Source organism: Mustela nivalis (assembly GCF_964662115.1).
Source record: "Mustela nivalis genome assembly, chromosome: 12".
Lineage (NCBI taxonomy): Eukaryota > Metazoa > Chordata > Mammalia > Carnivora > Mustelidae > Mustela > Mustela nivalis.
In genome coordinates, this window is record NC_139031.1 from 50,217,668 (window position 1) to 50,237,743 (window position 20,076).

A 20,076-nucleotide genomic window follows, 5' to 3' on the forward strand; every position below is an offset into this window, starting at 1 on the left:
AATAAATAAATACAATCTTAAAAAAAAAAAGATTTATTTATCCATTTAGAGACAGCAAGGCGGGGAGAGGGACAGAGGAAGAGGGAAAGAAATCCCCAAGCAGATTCCTTGCTCAGTGTTCAGTCTGACAGCTTGCTCCCAGGACCCAAAGATCATGAGCTGAAACCAAGAGTTGGCCACTCAACTGACTGAACCGCCAGGCACTCCTGAACATCTACTTTCTGTTCTTTGGGATATATTCCTGGGATTGGAATTGCTAGGTCATATGGTAATTCTATGTTTAAATTTTTGAGAATTGCTAAACTGTTTTCCATAGTGGCTAAATCTTTTTACTTTCCCTCTGACAGTGTACAAGGGTTATAATTTCTCTACATGCTTGCCAACCCTTGTTATTTTACTTTTTGAAAGAAAACTTGTTACTGCATATTTGAAAGTTGCTAAGAGAGTAGATCTTAAAAGTTCTCATGATAAAAACAATTTTTTTTGTAACTACTAATGGTGATGGATATTAATTAGACTTACTACAGTGATCATTTCACAATATATACAAATATTGAGTCATTATGTTGTATACCTGAAAGTCATATAATGTTATATGTCAGTTATATCTCAAAAAATTATTATGGTCGTCCTCATGGATAGGAAGTGGTATCTCATTGTGGTTTTGATTTGTATTTCACCATAGACTAAAGGTGGTGAGGGTCTTTTCTTAGTCTTGTTGGCTATTTGTATATTCTATTTAGAGAAGCATCTATTCAATTCTTTTACAATTTTTAAGTTTCGCTGTCTGCCTTTTTTGTTGTTGTTGTTGCTGAGTTATAAGAGTTCTTTATACATTCTGGACACTAGATCTTTATCTGATACATGATTTGCAATTTTTTTCTCCCATTCTTGGGATTGTCTTTTCACTTTTTGATAATGTCCTTTGATGTGCAAAAATTTTAAATTTTGATGAAGTCTATTCTTTTCTTTGGTTGCTCTTAATTTTAGTGTCATATATAAGAAATTATGGCCAAAAACAAGGTAATGAAAATTAACCCCAATGTTTTCTTCCAAGAGTTTTACAGTTTTAGCTTTTATATTTAGGTCTTCAATTCATCTTGAGTTAATTTTTTTGTTTGATGTGATGTAAGGGTGCAGTTTCATTCATTTTCATGTGAATAGCCAGTTGTTCCAGTACCTTTGTTGAAGAGACTATTCCTTCCCCATTGCATGGTCTTGGTACCCTTGTTGAAAATCAACTGAACTCTCAGTTCACTTCCACTGATCTATATGTCTACCTTATGCCAGTACTACAGTGGTTTTAGTTGCTGTAGCTTTATAGTACATTTTGAAATTGGAATGTTAATTCTCCAATTTCGTTTTACTTTTTCAAGTTTGTTTTGACTATTTGGAGTCCATTGAAATTCCATATGAATTGTAGGATCAGCTTGTCAATTTCTGCGAAAAGGCATTTGGGATTTTGAGAGGGATTACATCTAAATTGTTTGGGTAAGTATTGCCATCTAAATAATAAGTCTTCCAATTCACAAACATGAATAATTTCCATTTATTTATGTCCTTTTAAATTTCTTACAGTAATGTTTTATAGTTTTCAGTGTACAAGTCTTGAGTTTCTTTTGTTAAATTAATCCCTGTTTCTTTTGTTAAAAATTTTTTTTAAAGATTTTATTTATTTATTAGACAGAGAGAGCACAAGCAGGGGGAGCAGCAGGCAGAGGGAGAGGGTGAGGGAGAAGCTGACTTCTCACTGAGTGGGGAGCCTTATGCAGGGCTCAAATCTTAGGACCCTGGGATCATGACCTAAGCTGAAGGCAGACACTAAACCTACTGAACCACTCAGGTGCTCCTCTTTTGTTAAATTAATCCCAAATTATTCTTTTTGATGGTATTGAAAATGGAATTCTTTTAATTTCATTTTCAGATTTATTGTTATAGTGTAGAAATAGAATTGATTTTTTTTTTTAGTCTTGATCTTTTATTCTGAAGCCTTGCTGAATGCATGTATTAGCTTTAATATTAGCTTTTTTGTGTGGATTCTGTAGTGGATTTCCCTATATAGGATCATATCATCAATGAATAGAAATAATTTTACTTCTTCTTTTCTAATTTGGATGCTTTTAACTTCTTTTTCTTGACTTGATGTTCTGAGAGTAGTGAATGTAAATGACATTTTTGTCTTGTTCCTCCTGATCTTAGTGGAGGATTTTTTAGCCTTTCACCATTGAGTATGCTAGTTGAGGTTTTTTTTGTAGATACCCTTACCAGGTTGAGGAAATTCTCTTCCATTTTTACTTTGTCAAATACTCTTTTCTTCATGAAAGGGTGTTGGATTTTGTCAAATTTTTTTTTTTTGCACTAGCCGAGGTGACCTTGTGTTTTTTTTTTCTTCATTATATTAATGTAATGTATTATATTGCTTGATTTTTGTAATGTTGAACCTCTCTTGCATTCCTGTAATAAATCATACTTGGTTATGATGTATCATCTTAAAATGCTGCTGGATTTGGTTTGTTAATATTTTCTTGAAGAATTTTGCATCTATATTCAAAAATGATATTGGTCTAGAGTTTTCTTAGATGTCTTTGTCTGGCTTTGGTATCAAGGTAATGCTGGCTAGGAAGTATTTCTTAGGAAGTATTTCTTCTATTTTTGGAAGATCTTGAGATGGATTGGTGTTAATACTTTAAATGTTTGGTAGAATTTACCAGTGAAGAAGGAGCATTTAAAAGCCCTATCCAGGGGGCACCTGGGTGGCTCAGTGGGTTAAGCCTCTGCCTTCGGCTCAGGTCATGATCCCAGGGTCCTGGGATCGAGCCCCACATTGGGCTCTCTGAGAGGCAGGGAGCCTGCTTCCCTTCCTCTCTCTCTGCCTCTCTCTCTGCCTACTTGTGATCTCTCTCTCTCTCTTTCAAATAAATAAATAAAATCTTAAAAATAAAATAAAATAAAAGCCCTATCCACCCACAAATCTCCTTTCTCAACAGCTTTCTTCCCAGTCTTTTTTTTTTTTTTTTTTTTTAGGTTTTATTTATTTATTTGAGAGAGAGCAAGAGAAAGGGAGAGAGCATGTACTATCGGGTGCTCCTCCTTCCCAGGCTTTTTAGCCTGGCTGTTGCTTTTCCTGACCATTATCCCTAGTTCCAGGCTGCTCTGGTCCAATGCTTTTGCCTTTAAATGCTTCCAGCATATGCCACTTAGGAAGCTTCCTAGCCCAGGGCATATCACTATATATATTGGGCAAAACAAAAGGCAACCCTTTGTACCAGTCTTTTAAGGAGCCACCAGACAGAATGAAGCAGTTACAGTTCTTTGAGAATAAGGTCCCTATTGCTTTCTGTGTCACTAGCAAACTGCACCAAGAATTCAGGCTTCTCTGTCTTCATGGCCACTGCTGGTCGGAGAAGTTTGGGGTTGAAGATGAGTGATTTAAAATGTCCCAGTGCTTGCTTACCACAATGCAGAAGCTTCTTTCTTCACCAAACTTAAGAGAATTTACAACAGTTTATTTGCAGTTTTGGGCAGCTTATTAGTTTTTGTGGAGAGATAGAGCTCTGAAATTCTCCACTCCTCCATTTTTGGTGATATTATTTCTGTACTATAGTTTGCAACTTCCTATAAATCTATGGGTGTTTCGAAATAAGTTTAAAAAATTATCCTAATTCTCAGACCTTCTAAGGGAACAAGCTATGATAAATTCATAGAAAAATAGTCTTTGTGATTGTGTGCAGAAATTAGTTATAGAAAGTACTTTCTTTTCTTCTGAATAATTTGGTTTAGAATATGACAGCAACAGAGGAATTGATAGAAGGAGGTAGAGATTATTGGGACTATTGGGTGCTCAGTCAGTTAAGTGTTTGCCTTCAGCTTCGGTCATGATCCCAAGGTCCTGGATCTAGTCCCATATCAGGATCTAATCTCCTTACTCAGCAGGGCCACTCCTCCCTCTGCCTGCTGCTTCTCCTGCTTGTGCTCCCTCTCTCTCAGATAAATAAATAGAAATAAAATATTTTTTTAAAAAAAGAGCTAGAGATTATTACCCTAATTTGAAGATCTCTAAATTTTAGTGTGTCCTTTCTTGTGTTCCTAGTTGCTATCGTATTCACATCTCATTTTGATGAGATGAATGTCAGTCTTCTTTGCTTTAGTTTCGGCATCACCTGGATATACCCTTTTGTGGATCTTGAAGAGGTAGGTATGATATGGTAGAGTGGAATTTGAAGGATATTTTATGACTATCTTCTATATTGAAAGGAAGGTAAGTAGATATAACTAGCTAGTAAGGCAGATAGAGTTGGATTTAATTAGAACCGAGCATGGGGTGCCTGGTGGCATAGTTGGTTGAATGGGGGACTCTTGGTTTTGGCTTAGGTTGTGATCTCAAGGTCATGAGATCGAGCCCCATGTGGGGCTCTGCACAGTCTCTTAAGACTCTCTCCCTCTCCCTTTGCCCCTTCTCCATCCCTGATGTTCTGTCTCTTCCCCAGCCCCCCAAATAAATAAATAAATTTTTAAAAAAGAACCCAGCTTAAATACTTTTCATTAGTGGTTATCGACATTTTTTTTTTTTTTTTTACTTCTCTTCTCCCTTAACACTTGCCACTTTTTTGTAGAGAATAAAGTAAAAGTCCATAGTTATTCATTTTGGAGTTAGCTTTCAAATTCTTGGTTCAAGATGGAGTCAAGAAATCTGAGCGATTTTGAAAACTTGTTGAACTTGCTTAACTGATATGTGTCAGCTTTATTATATTGACATTAGCTATAAAATATGTATAAAATATGACAGATTTATTTTTAAAAAGAGCTTGCAGTGTGTGTAAATAGGGACTATTCATTAACTTATGAGATCTTTCTGGAATATCTCTTACCTGACAAGTACTGGACTAAGTGCTGAGAATAGAATGTGGGCAAAACCAGATTTAGTTCCTGCTCTTAAAACACAGTACAGGGGCACTTGGGTGGCTTAGTCAGCTAAGAGTCTGCCTTTGGGTTGGGTCATGATCACAGGGTCCTGGGATCAAGCCCTGCTTTGGGTTCCCTGTTTGGTGGGGAGCCTGCTTTTCCCCTCTCCCTCTGTGGCAACCCCTGCTTGTGCTTGTTCTTTCTCTCTCAAACAAAATCTTTAAAACAAAAACACAACAAAAATAGTACATCTCTGCTTAGTATACTATGTTACAAAAACAGACTGCCCATTAAATCTCTCCAGCAACAATTTATTTCTTGCTCATATTACCTGTAGTTGATTGTTAATTAGTTGTCACTTGGTCTACATGTCTCTCATTCCAGGATAAATAAGTAGCTTTTATCTGGGACATTTGGGTGTTCCCTCATTCTCTGCTCTCTAGCCATATGGATTTCTTTATTTTCCTTGAACAAACCCAATGATTCATTCTCCAGAGCCTTTTCCTGTAACATTCAATTTGCCTGGCACACTTTATTATACACCATACAACACCATCTCATCATGTCCTAGTTAACTCATACTTCATTAAATCTCAGCTGAAGTGTCAGTTACTTAGGGAAACTTTTACTGACCCCCAAGTCTGTCTGCTTGCACTAATTCAAAGTGATCAGCCAGTAATTGAATTGATTATTAGAACAAAAATCAGTACTCTTTAGAGGATTGTAACACTCTTTAGAGGATTACAAAAGCTCTATAATTTATCTTCCATAATGTCCAGTTTGTAATCAAAGTTCATAGCTATGCAAAGGAGGAAGAAAATGAAACTCAAGAAAAAAGAACAGCCAATAGATATCAACTCCAAGATGGTTCATAAATTGGACTTAGCAGAGAAAGTTTTTAAAGCAGCTATTATAAATACACTGAAAAAATAATGCTTAAGGATTTAAAGGAAGATAAGACCTTAATGAATTAATAGATAGGGAATATCAGAAAAAAGAAGAAAGTGAAAAAGAAAACAAAATGGAAATCCAATGAGAAATTCCTTGTATGAATGTGAGGGTGATCTGGTTGTGACATGTTACTCTATTGATCACTAGGCTTGATTTGGCTGATCTGGCTAGCTAGGCAGTGTCCTTTTGTTCCCTCACTGCTCTAAGTGCATCCCTCCCAAAGCTGTGTGCCCTGTCGAAGAGGACGACTTTCCCCAGTAGTGGAGGACCATTCTTCTGTCAAGGGTATACAAGTAGCTATGCTCCCCTGCTAGAACTTCCAAATAATCTCTCAAGGTCCATTTGTAAGAGAATGTAGACTAGTCAAGTTTCCAAGATTCCAGACACATCCAAATGAGGTGCTGCATGTGGCAGTCTGCCTTTCATTAAAAAAAAAAAAAAAAAAGAAAGAAAGAAAGAAAAGAAAAGAAAAAGGAAAAAAGAAAAATTTCCTGTATGAACTTAATAGATTGGAGATAGCAGAATAAAGAGTACACATCAGTAGAAATCATCCAATCTAGGAAACACAGGAAAAAAAGATTGTAGGAAAATTAACAAAACTTCTGGGATCAGTGGAAAAATATCAGAGTTTACATATGTGTAATTGGAGTCCCAGAAGAGGAGAGTGACAATAGTAGGAAGTATATTTGAAGACATAATGGATGGGATTTTCTCAAATTTGATCAAAAACATTGCTTTACTGATCTGAGGAACTCAGCTAGCGCCAAGCAGGATGAATTTAAAGAAAAACACACATAAAAGCGCAGCTGGGTGGCTCAGTTGGTTAAGCATCTGCCTTCAACTCAGGTCTTGATCCCAGAGTCCTGGGATCAAGTCCCCAGCTGGCCTCCCTGCTCAGCAGGGAGTCTGCTTCTCCTTCTGCCCCTCCCCTACTTGTGCTCTCTCTTACAAATAAATAAATAAAATCTTTCTAAAAAGGAAAGAAAAACACACAGAGGCTTATCATAGCTAACCTGCTGAAAACCAAAAATAAAGAGAAATATTGATAGGAGCCTATTTCAGATATTCCATGGCACCCATGTATTAGATGATTCACTGGAACTCACAGGACTCATAGGCAGTTATACCTGCTATATTCTATTACAGTGAAAGTATGTAAAGCTGGATCAGTAAACAGAAAAAGATGCATCAGCTAAAATCAGAAGGCAACCAGGCATAAGCTTTCATAGCTCTCCCTCCTGGTGGTAGCATAGGACACACTTTTTTCTCCTGCACGGAATTCTAGCAACACATAGGAAGTACTTGTCCCCAGCTCACCAAAACTGCCACAAAAAGAAATAGAAAATTTAAAATAGCTCTACATCTGTTAAAGAAATTGAATTCTTGGGGCGCCTGGGTGGCTCAGTGGGTTAAGCCGCTGCCTTCGGCTCAGGTCATGATCTCAGGGTCCTGGGATCAAGCCCCACATCGGGCTTTCTGCTCAGCAGGTAGCCTGCTTCCCTTCCTCTCTCTCTGCCCGCCTCTCTGCCTACTTGTGATCTCTCACTGTCAAATGAATAAATAAAATATTAAAAAAAAAAAGAAATTGAATTCTTTGAGTAGGTAATGATGTTTTAGATAAGACCCAGAAAATACTAACCATGAAAGAAAAAAATGACAAATTGGACTTCATCATAATTAAAACCATCTGCTATTTTAAAAAACACCATTAAGAAAATAAAAAGGCAAGTCACAAGCCAGGAGAAAATACTCGCAAAATAGAATTCATTTTATTTTATTATTATTTTTTTTAAAGATTTTATTTATTTATTTGACAGAGAGAAATCACAAGTAGATGGAGAGGCAGGCAGAGAGAGAGAGGGAAGCAGGCTCCCTGCTGAGCAGAGAGCCCGATGCGGGCCTCTATCCCAGGACCCTGAGATCATGACCTGAGCCGAAGGCAGCGGCTTAACCCACTGAGCCACCCAGGTGCCCTAGAATTCATTTTATATTAAGAACACTTAAAACTCAATAAGACATATAGCCCAATTAACAAAGTCAGCAACCTGAAAAAACACTTCACAAAAGAAGATAAATTATTGGCCAATAGGTACATGAAAAGATATGCAACATTAGTCATCATAGAACTGTAAACTAAAACAATGAAACACTAGAATAGTTAAAATTTTAAGACCAAATATTGAGGAAGATTAAAGGTATTGAAAATCTTACAGTTTATTGCTGGAAGTATAAAATGGTAGAGCCATTTTATAGTTTGGTACAGTTTTATAGTTTTATAGTTTGGTACAGTTGGCTGTTGGTGGTGTTGTGTATATGTATATAAAGTTAAAACATATTGTTACTATATGACCTAGGAATTCTACTCATAGGTGTTTCACCATAAATAAAAATGTATCCACAAGATTTGTATATAAATTTTTCCAGTTGCTATTGTTGCATAACTGTCACAAATTTGACATAAATAAAGCCATTTTGTCACACTCATGGATTCTATAATTAAGACTTTGAGGAAAGGCAGATGCAGATGGCTTTTCTCTTTTCCTCAATATCTGTGGCTTTAGCTGAGAGGACTCAAAGGCTAGAGATGGCTGGGGGCTGGAATTACCTGAAGACTTGCTCACTCTTAAGTTTGTCTGCTGGTTGATGCTGACTGTTAGCTGGGATCCAGTAAGATTGTCAGCAGAGAATAGCTACATGTGGACTCTCCATGTAAGTTAGTCCTTGGGCATTTTCATAATACAGTGGATAGATTTCAAGAATGATGGTCCCTAGAGAATCATTTGCAAACTGTATCACCTTGTATGACCTAGCCATAGTACTGAGCTTACTTACACTCAAGGGGAGGTTACCTTGATTCCACTTCTTGATGAAAGTTGTGTCCAAGTTATCTTTTAAGGAGATTGTGTTGTGGTTCTCTTCAGAGAATACAATCTGCCACATGAATGTTTATAGTAGCTTGATTCATAATAGCCCCAAACTGAAAGTAATCCGTATGTCCATCAGCAGCTAAATAGGTAAAATTTTGTGGTATAGTCATGCAAGTCAGCAATGAGAAAGAACAAGCTATAGATACACTCAACAGCATGAATAAATCTCAAAAACAAGCTGAGAAGATGAAACCAGAATCACATGTACATAGCGTATGATTCCATTTGTTTGAAGTTCTTGTGCATGCTGAGTAATCTATAATGATAGAAATCAAATCAGTAGTTCCTTGGGATAGGGGGTTGGAGGATTGACTGGAAAGGATGGATACATAGAACTGAACAGTTGTAATGTGTATATTTTATTATATATAAATTATACCTCAAAGTTGATTTTTAAAAACTAAAAAAAAGTTTTAAGGACAGTTAGGAATTAGAAATGAGTATACAACTCTTTTGGGGAGTTTTAATGTAAAAGAGGAACAGAGATGTGAAAATAGCTGAAGAGGAAATGAGGTAGAGAGGGAGAAATTTAGGGAGAAGAGGCTTGTTAAAGTGATTTTGTTAGGTAGGCAAGAGAGGATTTTGTAGTGTATTCTTCAAAGGCTTGGCCTCAGATAGGATTATGGACAATTCATTTAGTTAACAGAAGGGAAGATGAAGTGTAAAGATACAGATGCTTTTAGGTAGGTAGACATTTGAGAATTCATGAAAGTTCTCTTCTGATCAGTGAGGTAGGAATTAAGATTATCATCTGCGAGTAACAATGGGAAGAAGGTTTTAGAGTTTTGAGTATCTGGAAGAATGTATGAAACAATTAAGTAGGAGACTGGGAAAGTGAACAGACTATAGGGAACTGCATGTTTGCCAGGCAACATTAAGGGTATACTTAAGGTTCTTAGTCATAACTTTTTAAGTGTTGTTTTAGTTGTTTTTTTCACCTTGTTCAGCTGTATGGTTGCTGACGTGGACCATGTGGAGAGTTGCATTTCACCAGAGTTGTATTTTTGCCAAGGGAATAAAACAATTAAGGGCAAAGTAGTTGAAGGAGTACATTCAAAATGGTGATTAGAATTAACTAAAGAATTTGAAATGGGCAAGGAGAGAAAGGAGAATATTGGGAAGTGACATTATATCCTGGTATGGTCAAAAGTTTTTGGGGTCTGAGTGCATAAAAGGATGTATTGAAAAGATAGGAAAGGTCAGAGGTCAGTGGGGGGAAGACAGTGGTTTCTCAAAGTATCATTTGGGGATCTTTTGGGGGTCCCTAAAATCCTTTCGTGTAGTCTACAAGCTTAAAACTATTTTCATAACAGTAGGACTTTTATTTGTCTTCTCACTCCTATTAATGGGTATACAGTAGTGCTTTCCAAAGGCTACATGGTAAGGGATGACTAATGGGATATATGTTTATAAGTTCTTGTGTTTTAAAATTTTCTGTTTTATTTTTGAATGTTGTAAATACCAATAGATATTAACCTACATAAATAAAAAGCTGTTTCATAGCCTCAATAATTTTTAAAAAATAACCTTATGAACAACTTTAGATTTATAGAAAAGTTGCAAACATAGTATGGAGTAGTCCCATATATATCACACCCCAGTTCAGTTGCTCTTAATGTCATTCAAAGAATGTGCATTTGTCATTACTAATTACATTGTTCTTGACTAAATTCCAGACTTTATTAGGATCTCACTAGTTTATTCATTACTGTCTTTTTACTTCTAGGATCTAATCCAGGTTACCCTACTGTATTCAGTTGTTTTCATGTCACCTTAGTCTCACAGTCTTTTTCTGTTTTTGTTTGTTTGTTGTTTAGGACCTTGTTACTTTTGAGGAATACGTATCAGATATTTTCGTAGAACATCCCTCAAATGTTTCTCTAATGTTTTCTCATTATTATACTTGGTTTATAGGTTTTTTGAAAGAATACCACAGGGGTAAAGTGCCCTTCTCATCATATCAGGGGTACATAATACTCACATGACATCTCAGGTGAGGTGAATCTTGATCAAGTCAGTGTTTGCCATATTTCTCCACTATAAAGTTACTATTTCCCCCTTTTGATACTCTACTCTTTGGAAACAAATCACTATGTCCAATCCATTGTCAGTAGGAAGACAGGGACTAAACCCTTCCTGGATATATCTTTAGGAATTCTTCTGAGAGGAGGACTTGTCTCTTGCTCTCTAACTTTTGTTTATTATTTCATTGTGGACTCATGTATGTTTATTTTATACTGTGGGTAATAATTCAGTTCTATGTTATTTGTTATGTTGCTCAAGTTATTCCAGCTTTGGCCATTGGCTATTCTTTCAGGTTGGTTTAATATCTTAAAGTGTAAAATGGCCTTGACCAAGTGTTTGAGAATAGCTGGTATAGGTCATGATCATAGGATTGAATAGCTGAGGCAGGGAAGAAGACAATGTGGTTGGAAGAGATTTTTAGGAATTAAGAGTTCAGGGTGTGAGAAAATAACCAACAAGAATTCCAATTTCTATCTATCTATCTATCTGTCAGAGAGAAAGGAAGAGAGCACAAGTAGGAGGGGCAGAGGGAGAAGGAGAGAGAAACTCAAGCAGACTCCTCACTGAGCGTAGAGCCCGACTTGGGGCTGGATCTCATGACCCTGAGATCATAACCCCAGCCAAAACAGGAGTTGGGTGCTTAACCAGCTGTGCCACCCAGGCACCCCAATCACCAAGAATTTAAATAGGAGTAGTTTGAAAGACGGACAGTGAGCCAGAGTTAAAGTCATTTAGAAATGAAGGGGAGGTGAAGGGGATTTGACTGATAGATGCAGCTACATGAGTTCAAAGCAACTTTGGGTGGATGGTTTGAAAAGAGAGAGGAAGAATGATTTGAAAATGATAATAAGGAGAAAGAAGGAGGACAGTTACTTTACCTCCAGGCTTAGTGGTTTCTTCCGGGGCCAACTGAGGAAAAGCAGTCACTCTGAGAAGATCACAGGGAGAACTGTCTTCAGAGAAGGACTGGGTTTCATATTAGAATAAGAAGAAAGAAAGAAGAAAGAAAAACATTCAGAGAATTGTTGAGGACACAGAGGATTTTACTGCTAACATATTGTCAGTTTCAGAAGGCACAGTGAAAAAAACCTCCTTCCAGAATTTGAATGAGATAGGAGAGGAGGGTAAAACAGATGTGCAAGAGTTATGTAGATTAGTGTGTGAGGGCTGAGTATAACCTGGGAGCTGTAGTGGTGTCCAACATAAACAGGGAACGGGGATGAAGGAAATGATGACTGGTCTTGTTAGACCTGAAGCAGATAGTTGTGGTAAGACTGTGAATGTTTCAAGAGTAGGGAGGTAGTTTTAAGCCTCTCTTTTGAGCTCTGTGGAGGAAGGTGAAGAGGTACGGGCAGGGACAATTTTACTTGAGCTTGAATGCATGCTGGACAAGTGAGTATTCAGACTAACTCAGCTGTGCAACTGAGGGCTCCCATATGATCTCTGTCAAGTGGAAGATAAGAGGCCTGGGGCTGTTACTATTGTATAATATACACACAGAAAAATGCACGAATCAGTGTGGAGTTTGGTGAATTTCCACCAAATGAACATACCTGTGTAACCAGCCCCTACATCAAGAAGCATAACATTACTAGAACCCAAAAAGTAACTCCCTCAAGGGCAACCGTTATCCTAGCTTTTAACACAATTGATTAGTTTTGCTTGTTACTGAAGTGTATTCAAATGTAATATAGGAAAAAATATTTTTCTGCCTCCTTTTCCCCAACATTATGATATTAATATAATTATATTTTGATATAATAATATATATACACATAATTATATATAATTATATATCTTATTATTATCATTGTTGTGTAGAACTCCACATACGGTGTACCATAATTTATCTATTCTACTCTTGATGAATATTGGTTTGCTTCTACTTTTAACTATTTACAAAACCTGCTGCTATGGAAATTCTTAAGCACATCTTCCAGAAAACATATGTTCACGTTTCTGTATGATTTTTTTTTTTATTTACTTATTTGACAGACAGAGATCACAAGTAGGCAGAGAGGCAGGCAGAGAGAGAGGAAGGGAAGCAGGCTCCCAGCTGAGCAGAGAGCCCGATGCAGGGCTTGATCCCAGGACCCTGGGATCATGACCTGAGCCGAAGGCAGAGGCTTTAACCCACTGAGCCACCCAGGCGCCCCCCTCTTGATTACTTTTAACCTTCTAAAAATTAGTCTCAATTTTAACTAGGGAGTTATTTTGAATTTTTGTAAAAATTTTATCTCCCCCAATTTTCTGTAATTTGATGTAGCATGGTTTTATTTGTGATAATTTTCTTCCCTACTAGATAAACATTGGATAAATATTTTAAAACCCTTATTTGCATTTATATTTACTTTGCTTCATTTTGCTTCACAAATAAATATTAATATAACAAGAGAAAAGTAAGTAGATCCAGGGGCAGGATCTACCTGGTGGATGGCTTAGTTGGTTAAGGGCCTGACTGGCTCAGGTCATGATCTCAAGATACTGGGACCAAGCCCTACATAAGACTCCGCTTAACCTGGGAGTCTGTTTGTCCCTCTCCCTCTGTTTCTACTTATCAATTCTGCTCCCACCAACTCGTGCGCTCTCTCAAATAAATAAAAATTTTTTAAAAAAGTAGATCCAGGCGGAAAGAAAATAAGAGTAGGAGTATAATATGAAACAAGAAAAAGGATTAACTCAGGCCTGCTTTTTTTGTGTACAGAATTAGGGCAGAAACTGTGACTCCCACTTTATTAGAATCAAAGTAAAGAGAATCTGTTATGAGAATCACAGTGTCCATATGTAAAAGCAAACCAGTTACTCTAATGGAGAGTTTTTCCTGGTAGGGAAAACTGAAGATGTGGATTTTCTATTCTTTTGCATTTTAAAGGTGGTAACGTGATCTAGCAAGATTTTTGGTAACATTTGGGACATAATTCCAAAGCCCAGTTTATTCGAGTGGATAGTTCTATAAAATCAGTAGTATGGTACATACATGTATTTTTTGATAGTCTGACTTGACCCGAGGATAAAATTTGGATTAAAAAATAAATGGGCTATTTTTGCTCTAAAAAAATAACATGCATATCTCTCAATTCCTAATGAATGAATGAATGTGTATGTATACACATTGTGTATGTATATGTGTACACATATTTTTCTTAACTATGGTTTTGTTTTTTTCTCTATTTTTTTAACCATGTTTTTAATGGGAATTAGACAATAGAAACTTTTTATATTCTTAGGCAAGAACCTATGTTGTTTATTAAGGCATGTCTGTATGCTTTGGTAGACAGCTGAGCAGAGGCTATGTGAGTTGATATTCCTCAATAATAATATTGCATAGTATTGGGTGCCTAGGTGGCTCAGTGGGATAAAGCCTCTGCCTTTGGCTCAGGTTGTCAGGACTGACAATCTGAGTCCAGCTCTCTGCTCAGCAGGGTGCCTGCTTCTCTGTCTCTCTCTGCCTGTCTCTGCCTACTTGTGATCTTTGTCTGTCAAATAAATAAATAAAATCTTAAAAAAATATATTGCATAGTATTAAAACTTTATTGCCAGGTACTTAAATAAGTGCTTTTATTTGCACTTTTTAATTTAATCCTAACAATAACCCCTTGAAAGTAGGTGCTGTGGCTATCTGTATTTCACAGATGAAAAAAGTAAGGTAAAAAAGTTGCCCAACGTTGTACTACAAATAAGTAATAGAATCAGGATTCTGTTTCTGGCAATTATGCCTCTCTTTCTACTACATTATAAGGCTGATGAAAATTAAGAAGCCTAATGAAGGATTTGTGCTTGAGTTAGGAGGTTAGGAAATTCAGATAGAGCTAAGGTTTTCCTGCAAGAAACAGTTTTTAGGTCTACTCTCATACAGATGGGTGAAGAAAACTACTTTGTACATTCACAGAAGTTTTGCTTGAGATAAGTTTGTTTTGCATTTTCTTTAGCTTCCTTTTCTCCTCATTTTTACCTAGCTAAATCCCACTGTTCTGAATAGCTATTGTTGAATATGATTATTATCTTGAATATTATCACTTTTATTCTTATTTTATGATTATTAAGCTTTCAGGGAACCAAGTGGCTTGTCTAAAGAAATTATAAAGAATCAAAATATAAGCAAATGGAATTATTTAAATGCTTCCTATAAAGTCAATTTTGCAGCATGTCTTTTTATATTTTTACAATTTTAAAATATTTTCTGAAGATGCATGATATTTTGGAATTATTTCATTGAAACAAGGGAAAGTGTTTAGTATGTTTTGCAGCTGGCATTCCTAAAAGCTGAACGAAAACTGCAGAACCAATTTCCTTATGTTATTTATACTTTTATTAAAATTCTTGTGTTTGAATGCTTGTTTATGCACACTGTTTTGAAATGAGCCTAGTAATTTATGTTTTAAACTGCTTTAATTTCACAAATAAGAAGTAACTAAATTTTATAGGACTAGTTCTATTCATAGTAATCTGACTTTAACATATGTTCAAAATTTTAACATTTCTTTATGTTAACTTTCAGGTCGAAGGTCTAGAACAGATGTGGAAAGATGTTCACTTCAGAGAAAGGGGCTGTGGAGGAATGGTTATCAGAGTTTAAGGTAATATTTACTGTTTCAGTATAATAATTATATTCCAAAGAAGTTTTGTTTGGGATTTAAATCCCAGTGGCTGTTTTTAAAATTTTATTTTACTGGGGCGCCTGGATGGTTCAGTGGGTTAAGCCGCTGCCTTCGGCTCAGGTCATGATCTCAGGGTCCTGGGATCGAGTCCCGTATCGGGCTCTCTGCTCAGCGGGGAGCCTGCTTCTCTCTCTCTCTCTCTCTTTCTCTGCCTGCCTCTCTGTCTACTTGTAATCTCTCTCTGTCAAATAAATAAATAAAATCTAAAAAAATTTTTTTATTTTAGTTTTTATAATTTTTATTTTTTATGACTGAAAGTCTAAGTATCTATGGAAGCAGAAATATGTTCCAACAAATCTTAATAAGGAATTTTTACACATAGTAATTCCTTTTTCTCCCAAGTGGTTAAAAGAGTTTGTTTTCTCCTTTTCATAGCAACCTCACAAAGAATGGTTAAAGTTTCTGAATGTTAATGTTACCCCCTCCAACCATCAAAGATTCAGTGTTAAAATGTTTCTCCCAATTTGGAGGGGAACAGGAATGGGTATGATCAACAATGGGGAGAAGATGGGAAGATATTTACCCACCTTTCTACCAATGGATCCTTCTTTAGGTGGCTAACTTTTGTTTTCTTTTCTTATAAAGTTTTCTGTATAATAGCTAAAATTGTGGGGTTTTTTTTTGTTTTTGTTTGGTTGTTTGTTTTTTGCTGGGGTGTGGTGCAGAGGGAAAGGGAAGGAGAGAGAGAAAGAGAACCTTAAGCAGGCTCCACATCCAGTGCAGAGCCTGATAGGGAGCTCTGTTTCACAACCCTGAGATCATGACAGCCAATATCAAGAGTTGAACCCTTAACCAACTGAACCACCCAGGAATCCCTCAAATTATATTCTTTAACCAGTAAATTACCTTCTCCTTGTCCTTTAGATCTTGTTACACATAATTATGTGAACTTCATGATCCTAAACCATAGGAATGAAGGGTTTGGGCTGTAACTGTCACTTTTTTGTCCAGCCTAATCAGTCCATGACTTTCAAGGACAAATGTATAGCATGACTTTGAAAAAGTCAGACTTACTGGCTTGTTTCAAAGAGGGAGACTACAACAGGCACTATATGAGCATTTCACCAAACAGAAGAAAAGACAAAATCATGGGATTTGGAGGAAAGGTGAAGTTTAGATGAAATTTAAATGAAGCAATATTTTTATGGGCTTGATCAAAACAAAGCAGAGCTGTATGTAATGGAGTCAAAATCTGGTGTGGACTTCAAAGTGGACCCAGGGTCATGTTGTCTTGGAAACTACAAAATTAAATCTATGTGGAATGTTATGCTCAGAAACCCCTTATCTGAAGCTCTGGCTCTGTACCTTGGTTGAAAATCAAACCTGCTTCTCTGTGTCAAGGTGACTTAGATCCTCCAGGCAAAAGTGGGACGTTTCATTCTTACTGATTCATGTTTATACAGCCACGGTTTTGATACCTGTGATTTTAGATAACAAGCCTTCTCAGTGAATAAGAATATAGTTAATCACTCAAAAAGAGAGGTTGTTATGAAACTTAAGCTGCAGTGTGTCCTTGAGAGAAGCAATGTTTCCTGTTAATTTTGCAGCTTGCCTTATCAGTCATTATTATCTCATCCTGACAAATGCCTGGGCATATTTTCACTTTGTCAGTTATTATAGTCATGAGTTGAGTATCCTTCTACAGATCCCCTAAGTCATCATAAGTAATGTAGAATCTTATAAAAGTGCACTGTATAGTGCCTTCTACATATTTTAATAATTTGATTAAACATTCTGCATATGTTGTTTTTCTAAGTGTTTGAGTTGTTTTGAAGTTTTTTTTTGCTTCTGGAGTGTTTAACATGGTTCATTATATCATGATTTTAAAAAAATATATTTATTTATTTGAGAGAGAGAGAGAGCACAAAAGGGGAGAGGAGCAGAGGGAGAAGCAGACTCCCCACTGAGCAAGGAGCCAGACATGGGGCTTGATCCTAGGACCCTGGAATCATGATCTGAGCCAAAAGCTGATGCTTAACTGATTGAGCCACCCAGATACCGCATGATGATTTTTTTGACAGGTTGATGGAAATTGTCAAGTTTAAGAGTTGAGTACTGGGACGCCTGGGTGGCTCAGTTGGTTAAGCAGCTGCCTTCGGCTCAGGTCATGATCCCAGCGTCCTGGGATCGAGTCCCACATCGGGCTCCTTGCTCGGCAGGGAGTCTGCTTCTCCCTCTGCCTCTGCCTGCCATTCTGTCTGCCTGTGTTCACACTCTCTCTCTCTCTGACAAAAAAAAAAAAAAAAAAAAAAAGAGTTGAGTACTACTTCTAGGGCATTCTTATGTTTAATAGTGAAGTGAAATTTGCAAAAACAAATATAACCAGCCCATTAGCTGTTTTTTAGTATGGGAGTTGTGGAAAGGGGGCATGTTAAGGATGGGGGAAGGGTCAACTATTAAGGCAAATAATCGAAAATCATGACTGATCCCCTTATCTTCCTGTTTATTCCCTTGCTCTCCTAGCTTGGATATGTAGCACTCTAGCAAGTGTAGCAGTGAAGGGTAAGGGGGCAGTGCAGTAAGTAGTATGGGCAACAGCATGCCTAGTGTTTGAGGAAGTGGGTAGTTGGGGCAGAGGGTTGCAGAGGTGACATGCAGAAGACTCAGCCAGACTGGTTACATTGGTAGGTTGGTTACTTTGAGTAAATAAGTAAATACATGGAGGATGATAATGGGAGTTAGTTTCTCTATGTCTGAGAAAAGAATTAGAAACATGGAATGAAGAAATTGAAGAAAGAATGCTAAGGTGTTAGCTTAGAATTGAAAGAATCAGTATGAACTCATGGATCTAAATATGTATATGATAAATTTATACATGTAAAACTGTACATAAAGGCATCCATGTATTTCCCAGCTTTATTCACTGGGAGGGCCAAGAAACAATGACACCCTGGTAGTAATGAGTACACCATGCACCCAGATCTTGTATTCTAAATACGGTCTTCCACTAAAAGAAACTAGAATGTGAATAAAGTATTATCTGAATAATATTTTAGCAATATAACATATATTATGTGGGTAGCACTATTTTATCAAAATTTTTATGAGTTTAATTCAAGGATAAGGAAACTTTTCCATTGGAAGAAGGGGAGTAAAATCCTGGGCCCCGTGAATTAAAAAAATAATTTTCCTCTGGCTCCCCCAAGATTAAATTTACCCAATTTTCTTTTCTTTCTTTCTTTTTTTAGAGATCTTATTTATTTATTTTACAGAGAGAGCATGAGCTGGAGGGAGGGGAAAAAGGAGAGGGAAGAGCAGGCTTCCTGATGAGCAGGAAACCCATCCCAGGGCTTGATGCCAGGACACTGGGATCATGACCTGAGCCAAAGGCAGACGCTTTTCTGACCAAGCCACACAGACACCCCTAAATTTAGCCAATTTCCAATCAATTTAATATAATGAATCTTTTAAATTTACATTGTAGCTAAAGAGAAGATACTTTCTATTCCTTGTTTAATTTGGTAAGTGTTCCTGAAAATTATTTTGAGTGTATTCTGAATTCTGTTAATATGTATTGAATTCAGCTCTGTTTATGTTTGATAAAGAGATTAAGCTTATCAGGCAAAATCAGCAGTATATTAAAGGTAATAAAAAGTAGAGAAGTGTTGAAAACATATTTTAAGTATTTTTTAAATTAGAGTGTCTTGTCTTTTGAGATGATTTGTGATGTTAGTTACAAGTTTTGGTTAAAATATTTAAGAAAGGAAGTTTGGATATATATATACACACACACACATATACACATAATAGAGAGAGAGAGAAAGATTGAGGGAGAGAAGAGTGGAGAAACCTCTGTTTGGTTATTTAATTTGATAACCATGATACTATTAAAGCTATAAGATCATCAGATTGATGAAGTAGTCCAAACACATAGGTACTCAGAAACCTTTTGATGTAATCATTATTATTCTGCTAGATGGTTTTATGATGTTGGAAAAATCACATTAACTTTTTATGTTTCAATATCCTCATCAGAAAGAGTGAAGTGGGTGGTCTGTGAAGATGATTTTAGTTCTACATTGTTCTGTGGTCACAGTCTGAACTTCCAGCCCTATATTCCCCATGCTCACAAATGCACAAGGACAACACAATTTGTTTTGTGCAATTTTTTTTTTCTTTTTTTTGCCTTTGGAAAAACTACTCATACCTACTCTAGCTATGGGCCCTCATTAAATATTCTCTTTGTATACCAACAAAGTGATTAGACTTGAGACTTCATTATTTTAGTATTTCATTAATAGTTCAGTTTCTTTTTTTTTTTCAAGATTTTTTTCAGGATTTATTTATGTTAGAGACAGAGTGAGCACAAGTTGGGGGAGGGGCAGAGGGGGAAAAGAGAGAAGCAGAATCTGGCTGAACAGGGAGCCCTTGAGAGCTAGACTGTAGGACCCTGAGATCATGACCGGAGTCGAAAACCAAGAGTTGGTTGCTCAACTCACCCAAGTGCCCCTAGATTTTATTTATTTATTCATTTGAGAGAGAGAGAGTACACCCACATGCATGAATGGGGGGAGTGGTGGAGAGAGGAAGAGGGAGAGAGAGAACCTCTCAAGCCAACTTCACTAGAGTGCAGGGCTGAAAGAGGGACTTAATCCCAGGACCCTGAGATCATG

General features: G+C 36.7%; 1 protein-coding gene across 8 annotated transcripts in view; it reads left to right on the top strand.

The window, feature by feature from the left end:
- HYCC1 (hyccin PI4KA lipid kinase complex subunit 1) overlaps positions 1-20,076 on the top strand; it is a 102,560-nt gene that overhangs the window by 7,931 nt on the left and 74,553 nt on the right. For 6 of the 8 annotated variants that reach the window (XR_014301343.1, XM_082693746.1, XM_082693745.1 and 3 more), the window contains exon 2: positions 15,304-15,382. Coding sequence is in view for 7 of the 8 variants with exons in the window: in XM_082693746.1 (XP_082549872.1) it covers positions 15,332-15,382 (51 nt within the window). In the remaining variant the exon portion in view is untranslated. Of the gene's footprint in view, positions 1-1,376; positions 1,492-15,303; positions 15,383-20,076 lie in introns of all 8 variants that reach the window. The other 2 variants (XM_082693741.1, XM_082693742.1) reach the window with 1 other exon arrangement.